The 15,660-nt window shown below is 43.9% G+C and overlaps 2 protein-coding genes across 5 annotated transcripts in view; one reads left to right on the forward strand and one right to left on the reverse strand.

Annotated features, from left to right (window-relative positions):
- jph1a (junctophilin 1a) overlaps positions 1-15,660 on the forward strand; it is a 67,980-nt gene that overhangs the window by 49,772 nt on the left and 2,548 nt on the right. For 2 of the 4 annotated variants that reach the window (XM_085938775.1, XM_085938777.1), the window contains 8 exons: positions 322-362; positions 908-963; positions 1,043-4,269; positions 4,455-4,903; positions 6,033-6,801; positions 12,414-12,532; positions 14,689-15,425; positions 15,544-15,640. In XM_085938775.1, the coding sequence (XP_085794901.1) occupies positions 4,525-4,903; positions 6,033-6,801; positions 12,414-12,532; positions 14,689-15,425; positions 15,544-15,624 (2,085 nt within the window). In that variant the 5' untranslated portion in view covers positions 322-362; positions 908-963; positions 1,043-4,269; positions 4,455-4,524 and the 3' untranslated portion in view covers positions 15,625-15,640. Of the gene's footprint in view, positions 1-321; positions 4,270-4,454; positions 4,904-6,032; positions 6,802-12,413; positions 12,533-14,688; positions 15,426-15,543; positions 15,641-15,660 lie in introns of all 4 variants that reach the window. The other 2 variants (XM_085938776.1, XM_085938774.1) reach the window with 2 other exon arrangements.
- Positions 856-3,405, reverse strand: gdap1 (ganglioside induced differentiation associated protein 1). Its single transcript, XM_085938789.1, has 6 exons — positions 3,253-3,405; positions 2,308-2,500; positions 1,682-1,855; positions 1,512-1,606; positions 1,339-1,453; positions 856-1,274 (listed from the first exon to the last, which is right to left on the reverse strand). The coding sequence occupies exons 1-6, from the start codon at positions 3,403-3,405 to the stop codon at positions 904-906; spliced, it is 1,101 nt and encodes a 366-aa protein (XP_085794915.1). The 3' UTR covers positions 856-903.

Here is a 15,660-nt window from a genome sequence, read left to right on the forward strand (position 1 = left end):
GTCATTGACATAAAACCTGAAAATCGGTTTCAGACTAATTTGAAACATGCAGTAATTCAGATTCTTCTGCAACATAACTTATCCAAAATGGCTTTTTGGGCCCCGAGGAGAACAAACAAGGTCCTTTCCAATTTTCTCTGACAAAGATTGATGGTTTAAGAGCTGTGTTTCTTACAAGAAACTTAGAGCAGGCAGGTTTTAAGACAAACTGTACCCACACCTGCTACAGCTCCCCTTGCACATTCAAATAAGCTTCTATTTTCTGTTTATTTACTCAACATTGGTATTTACTCAAGCTGTTGTCTCATTCTTTACCCACAGACTTACCCCAGGCTAAGTTTTCCAGCTCTTCATAAATTTGGGTGAGCATGTATAAACATTCAGATGGCACTTTGCTTGAAGCTGTTATTTATGGACAGTATTCCATTATTTATGAAATTAACCTTCACAAACCTACTCAGGTTTTTATTTCCTATGTATTGCAAAGGAAGTTCTGTAAGTTGTCATCTGTGATGTATTTATTTTAAAATGATATGGTCCATGCGCAAATTATTTAGGTGGTCATGATTATTTTTTTTCTTCCCAAACTACCACAATGTCAAAGCTAGATGAGAAAACACTGCCCCCTTGTGGATTTACACATACATGGACACCATTTGGTGCTCTTGCAAAGTCTTTGCGTCTCAGTTTCTTCCTCCAGAGATATTTTTGCTGATTTTGATTGACAGTAAGAGAGAAAATAATAATAATAGTAAGTGATTTTATGTTTTAATTCAATTTACAACATGGTTAAAATTCATTTCGAGTACAACTTGTTAACGGAACAATTTTAAACATGATTTCACAGATAAATACGATTTGACTTTAATTTGAACTATGCAAGATTTGTGACATCCCTTCAATTCAGCTCCAGTTTCCCCAACTGGGCAGAGTCAACCTCCTCCTCATATAAAGAAAGGCCAGGTATGTGGCTCCGCCCAAAAGACCGATCAACAGCGTGGTGCCGGCAATAACAGGCGCGTTCTTGCGGGCCACGCGAAAGGCCACCGGAAGCACGGCCGAGATCAGGATGTTGTTGACGTGGCCCAGGACTCTCCTGAAGGCCGGCCGCTCCAGCACCCGCTCGTAGTAGGCCTCCAAGTTGGCGCGACTGCCGTTGCCCCAGTAGCGACGGGACAAGCCCAGAAACTTGAGGCGGTGCAGTGTGACGGCCAGCGAGACGTCGGCCATGCTGAAGAACTGGCCGCACAGCCACGACGGTTGACTGTTTTCCTCTACCAACCAAAATTCACCTTTTACAATAACTCCCTTGAAGTTTGTATCCCACTCATTTTCTACCTGGCGTTTCTTCCTGCCTCCTCTGCAGCTCCGTCTCAACTTGATCCATCACGTTTTCCAGTTCATCCAGAAGCTTCTTCAGGTACTTCATGTTGTCGTGGTCAAACAACTTGGACTGCACACACCAAGTCAATCGTATTGTAAAGATCTGATGACTTTTTTTTTCCACTCACCTTCAAACGCCTCTGCTTCGCTATGTAAGCATCTTTCAGCTCCGGGTTCTCCTCTGCTAGTTTCTTCAGCTCGGACTCTGTGTTTAGGATTTGCGCTGTAAAAAAAAAATAATAATAATAATAATCAACTTTGCATTGAATCCTTTTTAAAAGCACATCAGGCATCTTACTTCGGATGCTTGTTGCAGCATAAGCCGGTATGTGGGAGTCGACAGTGATCTCAGGGTGGAGGATGCAGCCGTGCGTGTAGGCGTCCATCTGGAGCGAGTCCAGAAGCTCTCTGTAGTGCTGAACTCTGTGGTAATATGTGCTTCCCTCTTCTGGGATCAGCCTGGGAGTGACCTCTGCAGGTGAAGAAGAGTTGAAAATGCTATTTAAAGCCACTCCAGGATTTATTTGATATTCTTCATATCGGCCCTAAGGTCCATGTTCAAGTACGTGCTTTAAAATGTATTTAATTGAATGGCAGTAAGGGAAAGGGACGTGCTAGTACATGATGGATAACATAAGCAAGGCAGTATGTTGGATAGTTCCATGCTTACCGGATTTTTTTTCCCTTCAGGATACAGCTATCATGCCAAAAGGAAATGGTTGAGAAATTAACAAATGTAACTCAAACTGAAAGGGGACATATTATGGATTTTTTTTCCCAAAATTATGATTATTGCAAATTGAGGTATTTTTGCAAAGATGCATAATATGTCTCCTTTAACAAATATGAAATCAATAGAAATAATGAAAAAGGGGAAAAAATACAACCCTGCGGTTATTTTTATGAATCTGCCTGCGATCTTACCATCAGTAAAATTGTGCTCGAGGTAGTCCATGATTTGTGTGGGGTCGCAGATGACGTTGTCCCCGTGAACCAGGACGGGCACCTCGCCAGTCGGATTGAGACGCATGAACCAAGGCTCATTGTGCTCGCTGAGTGGTAAGCTAACGTCATACTCTTCACAACGCAAACCTTTCTCTGCGATGGCCAGACGCACCTGGAGGGGGGGAGGGAGATTTTCATCTCTTTAAAACACAGGTGTCAAACTCAAGGCCCGGGGGCGGGATACAGCCCGCCACATCATTTTATGTGGCCCGCGAAGACAAATTGTGCATCGTGTGTCATGACTAGAATTGCAAATTGGCTTCACTTGTAATAATATCTTCTTCTTTTTTTTGTATATTTGACCAGTTTTAATTTGTCTGATTTGAAAACAAGTTGTCAGTTTGTTTTGTAGCTTTTACTGTATATAATATGAGATGCTCATACATTTTTTTGGGTTGAAGCTATGACTACAATGCGGCCCGCGTAAAAAAAAAAAAAAAGAAAAAGAGTTTGACACTCCTGCTTTAAGACATCTAATGAAATCTGCAGTGCCCAAAATTTCTTGCACACAAATCTTTGTAGGGCTTTGTTGTTCAAAAATAAAAAGTCCTCAGACCTTCAAACATAGAGAAAAAAATTAAAAGGCATCAGAAAACTTCCTTACTCACATATCATACCTGGAAAAAAAAGTACAATAACAAAGTCCTGTGTATCGTTACTCACACCACTCAAAATTGTAACCAGTCGTTTACAATTATTAATATTGGTTTTTTTTTTCGATTAATAACACAAAAAGGCAACAACGCTGGTGCAATGTTACGATCAAACACATTGAGTAGCAAAAACACGAGTGCAAACTCAGGGGCGTCTACCTCCAATCGGGAGCTGTCCGCGGGCGCCTGGTGCTGAAAATTGACGCCTTACCTTCTGTGAATTGAATGACTGCGTCCAGTGGTAAAGGGTTAACTCGTTTGCTTTGGCGACGATGTCACACGGCTCGGACGCGTCGTCGCCCGAATTTCTCTCCACAAGAGCCGCGTTGTCATCTTGGCGTCGCGAGCTGTTTTCATCCTCCATCTTTACGCTTTGGGGGGCACAGGGGACAAGTGAGGAGAAGCAGGCGACAATGCGCAGCTTTACTCAAGACACCCTCTGCTGGCAGGGAGTGTTACTACATCTACCTGAAGTTTTTACGGCAAAAAATATTGTGATTTATTTGAATGGTTACATAATATGCTAGAATACTAAACTGATATTCAGTGATTACACGGCTAAATTTAATTTATTTTTTATGTTGGGGTTTACTGCCTATTCGAGTCAATTATATAAAACATGAGTAGTACATGGGCAGCACAATTAAAAATATCTTAGTCACACGCAAATCAATCTACTGGTACCCTGAAATGTCCCACAAAGCGTGCAGAACTGTACTTGTTGGAGAAAGTACCTACGATGCAGTTAATACATGTGACAGCAGGTGTCGCTGTAGTCACCTGTTAACAACCTACATTTAGGTGACGTACTGGAAGCTGCAATGAATTTGTATTTTTTAAAGAACTTGTTCATATTTAATAAAAAAAAAAACTTTAGCTGCAGATATAATACATAATACCATCGGCCATCATAGAGAGTCATCACATTTTGAATTTAATTTTGAAGGAAATTAATTGGAAAAGCAAATTCCAAGAACTTGGCCTGGATATGGCTTTGATATATTATTGTATAACATTTCAGTCAATCTTAGTGGAGGAGGGAGTGATGCATCCGTGATGGGCCTGAGAGGAGGAGTGGGCGGGATCTTGGCGGTGACGTGGCGTGTGATTGGCCGGGTGACTCTCTCCAGCGGGGGTATCTCTCTCTCCTCCCTCGCTCCCTCGGTGGCCAGTGGGCGAGAGGGGGGAGACCAGCCACACTCAACGAACAAGCCGGTGCCCGGATCCGGTAAATGACGCCCACCATCCATACCTTTACACTTCCGATGCCTATTTAAAACAAAAATCTCTCTCTCTAAATATATCTATGATGAGCGCACGCAAGAGGGAGGCTCATCCCGTCGTCATCATCATCATCCTCCTCATCCATCTCATCTTCACCACCATTCTCTTTACCATTTTCTCCTCTACCAGTCAACCTCTCCCATTGGTCCTGGACGCCCCTGCCTCGGTCGTGCCGTTTCCCCCCCAGCTTTGCATCTGAATGACGGGCGGAAGGTTCGACTTCGACGACGGCGGCACTTACTGCGGGGGTTGGGAGGATGGCAAAGCCCACGGACACGGCATCTGCACCGGACCCAAGGGCCAGGGCGAGTACGCGGGCTCTTGGTCGCACGGCTTCGAGATAGTCGGCGTATACACCTGGCCCAGTGGGAACACCTATAAGGGCTACTGGTCGCAAGGCAAAAGGCATGGGCTCGGTGTGGAGAATAAAGGCAAGTGGATCTACCGCGGGGAGTGGAGCCACGGCTTTAAGGGACGCTACGGCGTCCGGCAGAGCCATAACACCCCTGCGAGATACGACGGTACCTGGAGCAACGGGCTCCAAGATGGATATGGCATTGAAACCTACGGCGATGGAGGTGAGGCAACATGTTGCGCAAACGAGCACCGATGTGGACATGATTGTGCATTGCACTTGAACGCACCAATTGACAGCGCACCGATTGACAGCTTGAAGCGTGTGTGTGTTTGGGGGGGGGGGGGTGAGACCGGTTTGGTAAGATTCTACCTGCAGTTGGTTTTGTTTTTATGAAGTCCCCCGTAGATTTTACTGTCTGAAAAAAATGATGATGCAATCCATCCATCCATCAATCCGGTTTAGTGCTTGGGTTGACCTCATTCGGGTCATGAGTGGCAAAACATTTTGGATAGTTAAATACAACTAGTGCCCAGCATGGTAGTTTATTATAAACACCATCCTCCGTGAGAGTAATCAACAATTGTTGTGCTACCTTCATTTTTTTTTTTTAACTGAGAAGCAGGTCAACTTTTCCAGAGTTTTTTTTTTTTTTTTTTACTGTTCCAAAATCTGCCTTTGTGAGCATCCACATCACAATGAGAAGCCATATGTTGCGGAATGATGGCACCTTGAGACAGTGATAGTTCTATGAGGGGCGGAGCTTAGGCAAGTCAGCTGATCCAAGAGGATCTAGAGAACATCTGGCCGTCTGACCCTGCAAGCATCCTGATCGCTTGATCTGCCGGGTCACCCAAATGAACCTCAGTGCAGCGTCAGCCTCTTAATCTCACATTGTTGATCCATCTAAATTCCAGTCCTGACCAGTAGATCGTTTTCTCTTCTGAAAGGGAACATTATGGATTATTGCATTGTATTTGTCAATGAGCTTTTTTTAAAATTATTATTATTAGGGATCAGGTTTATAACATGATGCCCGGGAGGAACCGTTAGTCGCCCATCGGGCTGAGCAACACCAAACGGGCTTAATGAAGCATCCCCCTCATTGTGACTCATAGCTTCTCCTTGTGGTCGGAGATGCAAACTGTGCCGACTGTCAGTGGGGGAGTTACCGGGCGCCTGAAAATAAGTGCGGAGCTCAGTGATTCACATCTCCGAGTGATCTTCAAAAATGAAACATTTGTACAAATGAAGGCCTAACCCTTCAGAAATCATAATCATAGGAACTGGTGTGATGTTAGATACAATTTGATTATGCAAGTGTATGGCTCCTTACAGAATCTTCTCCTCAGGTACTTATCAAGGCCAGTGGATGGGTGGCATGCGCCACGGCTACGGCGTGCGCCAGAGCGTTCCTTATGGGATGGCGACTGTCATCCGCTCGCCTTTACGTACCTCCATGGCTTCCCTGCGCTCGGAGCAAAGCAACGGCACCGTGCTTCAGGATCTCTCCTCCCCGGCCGACACCCCCACGGGCAATCGCGGCGGCTTTGTGCTCAACTTCCATTCGGACAGCGAGGTGGTGACGGGCAAGAAGAAGGGCCTCTTCCGCCGAGGTTCCCTCTTCGGGAGCCTCCGGCAGTTGCGCAAGTCCGACTCGCGGACTTCCATCTCCAGCAAGCGTAGCTCGGCACGCAGCGACGCCACCATGAGCCGCATCAGCTCCAGCGACGCCAACTCCACCATCTCCATCGGCGACGGCGAGCTGCCCGACGAGGACCTTCTCTTGGAGGACCACGTGGACGCCACCACCACCGAGACCTACATGGGAGAATGGAAGAACGACAAGCGCAACGGATTTGGCGTTTCCGAGAGATCCAACGGGATGAAGTACGAGGGCGAGTGGCTAAACAACAAACGCCACGGCTACGGCTGCACGGTTTTCCCAGATAGCACCAAAGAAGAAGGGAAGTACAAAAACAACGTGCTGGTGCGTGGAATACGGAAGCAGCTGATTCCTCTCAAGAACCCCAAAACCAAAGAGAAGGTGGATCGGGCGGTGGAGGGGGCCCAGAGGGCGGCAGCCATCGCCAGGAGTAAAGTGGAAATAGCAGCTTCCAGGTAGAGTGTTTTTTTTTTTTTTCCTCCTCCGTGTGTGTTATGTCCGCCTGGTCAAAGGCTGTCAACACTTTCAAACTTTATCCATCAACAGCTTTTGTGGAGCCACACTGTTCATCCCTTTCTATTCTCTACCCATATCTTTCATTCCTAGTGTACGTATCCACAACTGTGCCAATGGTGTCCCTCGGTGTTGCTCTGATGTGGCATATGTGCTTTAACAGGTGGATGAGATATGACCTTTTCATTAAAACAAAACAAAAAATCATTTTGATCAGCCTGTAAAATAACCAAAAACGTGTTGAAAACCGCTTCTAATCATCACCCCAATTATGTACTTTAATATACTGAAAAGCAAAGGCTAGCATAGAGATGACCTGTAAAGTCTTCGGATGGTGATTAATTTTATTTATTTATTTATTTATTTATTTATTTATTTATTTATTTATTTATTTATTATATATATAATTTATTTATTTATGTTTTTATTTTTTTACATTTATCATTCAAAAGTAATCAATTCACACTCATATACAGTTAAGAATTTAAACAAATATAACTCCAAAATTGCTTACTGTTCCATTATTTGAGTCTTTTGAAAATCTAGAGCAAATACCAAAATCAGCAAATACCAAAATCCTCAAGTAGCCGCCTCAGTCATTCTTTGTGAGTGTAATTCCACCTTGGCGAGTTCAGGGAAACATTATTCTGCACATTTCAGGGATATAAGATGCGGGTTACATAACGCAGATTTCACATGCTTAATACTCCCAAACCTTCCACCAGCGTGGACTTTTGGGATGATGTGGAAGGGTAAGACCAAAAAAAAAAAAAAACGTTGTGCATTTGAATCACAATGTCAAGCAGAAGCAGATGCACGACTTGATGCAAGGGCGCCAACATGGCAACAGTAGCGAAGCTTGGATCTGATGCTAAGTGTTTATGGCGGCTAGCAAGCGAGCTCCCTTTGTAGTCGAGCGAGTGATCCAATTACCGAGCACGTGCAAACGGCGTCTGCAAAGCTCAATACGAGCTTTTGTTGTTGTTTTGTTTTACAACCTTGTTGTTTTAGTTCCCCTCCTTTGAGAAGGAGCTTGCAGGCCTGAGGAGGAAAATAAAAAAAAAAAGACAGCTAGTGATAGACTGCGATGCTGTAAGCAGGTTATGTAAGACTCATTATACACAGCATGGCAAACGATGCACCCGTATTGATCTGGTTTTTGGTCATGTGACCCTGTGAGCGTCACAGTAACTTTGTGGATGGAGGAGGGGGGGTTACGGGAGTGAGGCCAAGCTCTTCTTCTTGTGAAGTATATCCAAGGAGATGAGAAAAAATATATATAAAAGATAAAAAAAATAAAAAAATGGCTGCTCAGGTTACATGTGGTCCATCACTCTCTCCTTTCCTGAGACAGGATGTACAGCTTGGTAAAAGGTTAACCAGCAGCTCGGTTCTCCAGCGCACGGGCGATATTTATATAAGGTTTATTTTCACCACCAAGCAGTCAAGCAAAGGTTAGATTGCTGAAAAGAATTTTGCACGATATACATTTTACTACTACCAAGGAGGTTGTGAGTGTGAATGTGAGTCTACACATTTTTTTTAAATAGGTTACATAAATTAGCACAACTGTATGACACAAAAAACACATTTTAGCATTAATTTATTGTGATTGCACACTAACAGGAATTATTTTGAAATAGCAATTAAATTTAAAAAAAAATACAAAAACTAACATATAAAAATCAAACAAAATATTCAAATATTAAAAACTGTTTCATTACAGCCATACACATTTAGTGAGTGCAGAAGAATCTTTTGAAGTAAAACAAGTTTTATTTTACAAGTCAAAAACTTTACTGTGTACCGGAACGCGATGGGGGACGACTGTACTGGTCAAATAACCGTTTTAACGTACTGCGTCAAGTCTGTTTCCAATCTTACACACAACACAACACACACACACAACCTTGCAGCGTGTGTCAGCACAGTGTGTACTGACTAAATAAGGCAAAGGCATCAGTTGACTTATCAGCAGCAGCCAGGAATATATACACCACTGATATAGCAGGCCACCCTCGCTCTCTCTCTCTCCCCCCTCCCTCTCTCTCTCTCTCTCTCCCACCCTCCCTCTCTCTCTCTCTCTCCCTCTCTCGCTCGCTGTCATCTCCCCCAAATGTGATGTACACTAAGTACGTGTGAATGTTTCAAGAAATATTTCGGAACTGGAATATGAAACAATGAAGATCTCCTTTGTCACCGCCTCTATACTTAACCGTGCAAACTAAGGCGTTACCTTATGATTCCGTTTAAGCAGCGCTAACTTCCTCCGCTTCAAATAAGCGTGATGCCACCATGGAGTGCATTTTCTTCCCTAAATTTGGTTCAAATGTGATTGTCAAGAATTTGGTATTTCTTCATCTGATTAAATCAGGAATGTACATATTGTCAAGAAAAATATAGTCAAATATGCTTTTTCTACAAACTTAAAAAAAATGAATGAACTCAAAGTTTGTTTCAATTTCAAATATTTGAAATCAAATTAGTCATAAACAACGCAATCAAATTGACAATGGTTTTGCCCCTCCCCTTTTTTTCTATCCTATCTAAAAGATCAAATATTAAAATAATTTCTGTCAAAGCTTGATTCCAGGAAGATTGTTAGGCTGGGTGGAAAGTGACAGTGATGGGATTGACTTTCACCAACATGCCATTACACTGAGTGACTATGGCTGCTGAATTTTCATCAGATAGTTCTGAGGGAATACTCAACCAGCCTCTCGGGGGGGGGGATAATTAAAGGGGTTCAAGAGCGTTATAATATTCCCTTGAAATTCCTCACGTGGCTCTCCATTTTTCCTCAGCTTTGATTAACTGCTTTCCTCCTTCCTCTTTTTTTTCCCCCGCAGAGAACAAAACAGGAAGTTATGTTTTGTTATCACTTTACTGCTTGACATGACATTTAGGAAAATCAAGAAATGATATTTCCCAATTCCTTTCTCAGCCTCAAGCATCCGTTACCTCGATTGTTCTGCTTTTTTTTTGCACCTCGCTCGACCGTTTCTACAAGCTCCGGATTTCAACGCGGCCTACCGATTACGATTGGCCGGCTCGTACGCCGTGGCCCCAGATGTTGCTGGATTGGATTATGGAGTTATCGCTCCTCTTGCTGTTTCACAGTATTGCTTTTTCACATGGCTTCGTGCGGCCCCTTTTGTAATCACACGCACGTAGCTTGCGCTCAAGTCCGTGTGTGTGCGTGCGTGTGCACGCACTGGCCGTGATTAAAATGTTCTTTAAAGTGAAGCCGTTGCCTGGCAATGTGACCTTTACTCCTCCGAGCAATGTATCTTAACAAGGTGCACTCAGTGGAGTGGCACTTGCTCAAATATCGAGAATCAAAGCTTACGTGCGAAGGTAACGCACGAGCGTAGACATATAGTAGGCTGTTGCGTGGGTTTTGTTCATTTGCAAATTCATTAATACACACCAGATGCCTTGCTGGAGTGGTTGCCATGGATACCCCATCACTGTTGTCATTGTTGTTGGCCAAAGGCCATTTGGTGATTTGTTTTTTTTTGTAAGTAACCTGGAGGAGGAATCCAGTTTGAAGTGTTGAGCTGATGTTACTTGAAGTTAAAAATATTCAAATCAATTCACTGATGCTAACACCCCCCCCCCCCCCCCTCTTGTGTGGTGTGGTTAGCATCAGCTGTGCTCATTTTTCACCAACCACGTTGACACAAAAAGCAATGTGAATCTGCACAGCTAACCCCCCCCACCCCACCACCACGAAAAATCATCCCAGCCGGGAGATGCGGTGTCGCCTTCTCAACAACCCCCCGCCGGGATCAGGTGCTTGTTTGCGAGCCTGTGCCCACGCGCCACGCAAATACACGCACCACATTTGACAGACGTCTTTACTCAGTGCACGTCAACAATCAGAAATCTACCATACAATACACTTTATTTATATTATGTATTTCACAAACCCGCCAATACATTTCAAATACAAATGAATACATCATTTGAATATTAAAATACAGGATATGACCAGTCAGCAGAAGGGTGATATGTGGCAAAGAAAAATGAGATGGGAGGGGCTTCACGGGGGTGTATAACTGTGTCAGCATGTGTGTGAGAAGGAGCATCTTCACATAGACCACGATCCAGCCGATGAGTGATGGACTGAAGCTTAATGACATGCACACTCATTGGGGCCACTTAAATATTTATGGAGGAATGCTCTGAGCAAGGACTGAAATGTAAGCGTGGAGTAAATTTAGAAATGCTCAGTGGGAGCGGGTGGACCGGGTGTGTGTGTGGAATCCTGCGCCTTAATTTGAGCTGCTTTATGTCTACTGAATTCAAAATATATTTCCCCCCAAAATTTGTTAGTTTTTAATCTGGGTTTGATGTTTTTCAGTGTTTCTATAGACACCTGTTTAAAAAAAAATACAGTTAATCATCCAACTACCTATAATAATACAATATCAAATATAAATAATACATAATATACCAAATATTTATTATTTTTAATCATTTTTGAATTCCAAATATTTTTTTAAAAAATCAATACGACATATAGAATAGTATTCCTAATTTTTCCCCCATGGTGTTGCTATGCAACCAAATGGATGAATGTGTTGTTTTTTTTTTTTTTTTTCCAAACTCATCCATAATTGGCTACTAAGCATCGCCAGGGATGCAACGAAGCAACGTCACTACGTCTCCTCTCCCAAGCGTTCATGTTTTCTCACCTTCCGATTCACTCCGCTCCCATCTCTCTCTGCCCCGTCACCTCCCACCCACAGACATCCCGTCTGCGCCGCTTCCGGAACTTGCTAAGCGCTCTTACCTAAAGGGAACTGTTACAATCCTTTATGGCTCTATCACCGCACATTTTACAAATAGACACACTACACACTCAGACAGCGCTAAATTCTTTCTGAATGTATTTTTATGTTTTTATCCGCAGCTGGTCAAGCTTCTGTCTGCAAATACGGCCTCAGTGTGTCCTTTGTGTGTGGGTCACGCAGCGACTTATTTCTGGGGAGGAAACCGAGCCGTTGGCATATGGCTCCTCATGCATTTTAATCAAGCGCTAACAGGACATCCCTCAGTCTGAAATAGAGTCATCCGTCCGTTCATTAAGGTCACTCTGACCGATAGATAGAAAGATGGAGGAAGCTGTGTGTGGAAATTAAATGACATATCTGTGTTGTTGTTTATAGTTATAATAAATTATTGGACAATTTAGCGTATGTGTTTTTTTTTAGCATATAAGCTAGCAGGGACTAAACTTGAATCGATCCCAAGAGATAATACTCTTCCGCTATTTGGGCAGTTTGGAGCTTGGCTATAACGTCGTAGACACGAGCCAGGTTGATGTGATGCTTTTAGCCTGAGGATTTGCAAACTCGCTTTTACTCTTGGCATTAGGATACCGTACTATTTCCCCCCCCCCCGTGCATCAATGCCCACTGTGGGACATTTAGGAATTTGTCACATGCGTGGTACACGTTACCGTACACTGGATTATTGTGGATCAAATGTTCTGTGCGATACTTTTTAAACAACCCGTGTTGTTGACAATGTTGTGTTTCACTTCTAGGACGGCCCATGCCAGGACTAAGAGCGAGGCGGCCGATCACGCCGCCATCTCTGCGGTACAAGATGCCGAAATCGCCAGGGCGGTTGCTAAAGAGCTCGCACCGAACTTCTACCAACCAGGTAACGGTTGAAAAAAATACTATATACGCTTCAAAATATTTTTTCTCTTCATTCGGGGAGCACAAAAGTGTCAACTTGTGTGTTCTAACATTGAACTGGCAAACAAGAAGCAATAAATATGCTACAATGAAGGGTTGTGTTCCCGTCAAAGACAAAGTTGAATTCTGCATGGAGGGAGCGGGGCTTATCTATGCTCTAAAAGGCTCATTCTCAACATTCTTAAGGTTAGATGTGAAATGTTAAATATTTCTTTCGATAGTTCCAGTCAATGACCCTTTGTATTATCTTTTAATGCCGCTCATGAAAATAATAACATGATGTTATTTACCAGAAGTGACCATTAATTCTATATTGAGTCACTGTGCGTATGCCCGGCTGTAAAAAAACAAAGCCATTCATTACACAGCTCCTTCTTTCATAGCTGCGTGTTGTCTGATGTGTACCAGCGAGGCGTGTCTCCCTCACTCCCATTGCGGGGGTATATTTAGACCCATGAGCTTGCATGACCTTGGGCCTTTGCCAGAAGGCACCACAAAATAGTGAGTGACCAACGCATCGACTATGGTACTCATCTGAGCGTGTGTCCTCCGCTAAGCCGCAGAGATGCTCTCCGCTCTGGCCGCAAAAACGCAACCCAGTCATTTGTTGTGTTATGGAAACTGTCACCGACGTATCCACAAGGTGTCCTTGTCTTTGAATTCAGACTTCAAATGACGTCTATAACCGTCATTGGGAGTGAATGAGTTTGCTGTAGGTTCACTTTTGTCCTTTGGCTGCTTGTTTTGAGTGCAAACACACTCCCCTATTTGTTCTGCTTATATGAAAACCACGTCAAAGCCAAGGAAGGCCGGCGTAGATAAAAGCCGGCGAATGTTGACTGCTCTTTCTTCCGCGTTGGTGTCATTGTCAGTTCATGTTAACTCAGGACAAGTTTTTGTGAGAACATTAAAGGGAATCGATCTTTTCATGTTTTATGGAGTTAGCTTCCAGTGGAAATGTCCCTCAGCTTTTTTCATGCTCAATCCTCTTGCGTAGCAACCAGGGCTCTAAACCTCTCGTTGTTTGTAATTGACATTTCAAACTCATAGCAGATTATCGCCCACATCGGCAGTGTTGACTTCAAAAGGGAAAATAGGGTCACAGGGAACAGAACCCTGACCTTTATGATTGGTTCACACACAGCACCTGGGTGGGGAGCGCCGAGGGTGAAGGTGGGCGTGAGCGCTCGTGGTGACGTTAATTGGGCTATATTTGTTGCCAACGTGTGTTTGCCGCCGTCTGATGGAGACATAGCTGGCATCCTTGTGTGCTCAAGCAAACCCAGCCCCTCCCTGCCTCCTCCCCTTGCCGTAGCTGACGCGGCGCAGCTGTCCCTTCCTTCAGCTGGTCGGGGTGGAAGGGGGTCGGGTCTCGCTCCACCTTGTTTGACCCAAGCATAAAAACTGGAAGCTGATATAAGCAATCTATTGCCCCAAACAATAGTTCCTTATGCACCTTTTTTATTATAATTTAATTTAATTTAATTTAATTTAATTTAATTTAATTTAATTTAATTTAATTTAATTTAATTTATTTTATTTTATTTTATTTTATTTTTTATTTGACAGTGCATATATTAGCCAGTCTTGTCCATGTCCTGTAGTCACTTTAACGGCAGCTAATTGAAGCAAATGGATATCAACACAGTAGAAGAAGTGTGATTTTTCACACTTGGTCGGTGGACATTTATATTCACTTTCTGAGTTTATTCAATGACACATTGAAAGAAAAAAAAAAGCATTGTGTTTATGTGAAGGAAAGCACCAGGCTGGGAAATAAAAAGCCACATCTTTAATATTAGGACACTTTTATTTCAATGTAACGATGCTCAACCAACGTTGGTGACTCACAGTTGAGGCGGGAGGAGTTAGATAAGAGGCCGCTGCTCTCTCAGTGTGAGATCCTGGACACCAGAAAACTTTTTTTTTTCTTCAAAATAGAACTGGCATCAGTTCAAGGTTTGGTTATCTCCCAAGCTATCAGTGAACTGTTCTGATTTGATGTTTTTTTTTTTTGCTCTGTTCCATTTCGCTTGCCAATATGTGTGTGGGCAAAAATTGATGACCAGTTTTTTTTTTTAGATGATTATTGAGATGATCTCAATCACCTTTGTGCAGGGCCCGACTACGTAAAACAGCAGTTTAAAGAGCCCGTGGAGATTAAGGAGGTCCCCGTTGTGAAGAAAGACGAATCACCGAGGGATTCCCCCCATTTTTACCGCAAGGGTACCACCCCTCCTCATTCGCCGTTGAATAGTCCCGTGGGCTCGCCTCCCCACTCGCCTCACTCCAGCAAGAAGAAAGGCCATCACGCCCACAGCCACAGCCACAGCCACAAAAGCAGCAAAGAGGAACATCCTTCCCACAAAATAAGCAAGGAGGAGAAGCACGTTCATAAAAGTAACAAAGAAGAACGTTCTAGCAGGAAGCCCAACAAAGAGGAGAGGGCGTCCGTCCCCGATGGTCCCAAAGTCGCTCCCGCGTTCATCGAGGCGCCCCCTAAACCCGCAAAACTTCAACAGCGGACCCCTCCGCCCGAGGCCCCCGCCAATCCTCCTTCAGTCCCCGTCAACGGCCAGCTCCACACAGAGTACCACAGTTACTACGTCAAGCCCCCGGTAAGGGGCCCTCCACCCCCGGATCCAGAGGAAGACCCCGAGGAAGAGCCTAGCGCTCAGGCCCTGGCACGCCTGCCACCGCAACCCAGGTCTCTTAGTACCCCGACCCCAAAACCGGCCTCCGTACGGGACTGCAAGGGCGACCCTAAACTCAGGAAGCAAGATTCCCTAAAGCCAAAGAGCCTCGCAGACACAAAGAAAGCCAGCACGGAGATTGCGGAAAGCGCAGAGGACACTGTGAGTACAGGAGAAAAAAAAAAAAAAAAGATTTTCACATTTTGGCCTCATTAGTAAGTCACATGACCAAATTCAGAAAACATCCAGTGAATAATTGAATTCCATAATTGTTTTTCAGGGTCCTAACTCCATCCTGGTCGCTATGGTGATGCTGTTGAATATCGGCCTTGCAATTATATTTGTCCATTTTCTGACATGATAGCGCTCGTTCTTAGGTAAGATTTCTTTTCACGCC

Source organism: Syngnathus leptorhynchus, chromosome 19 (assembly GCF_054491065.1).
Source record: "Syngnathus leptorhynchus isolate UIUO chromosome 19, UIUO_Slep, whole genome shotgun sequence".
Lineage (NCBI taxonomy): Eukaryota > Metazoa > Chordata > Actinopteri > Syngnathiformes > Syngnathidae > Syngnathus > Syngnathus leptorhynchus.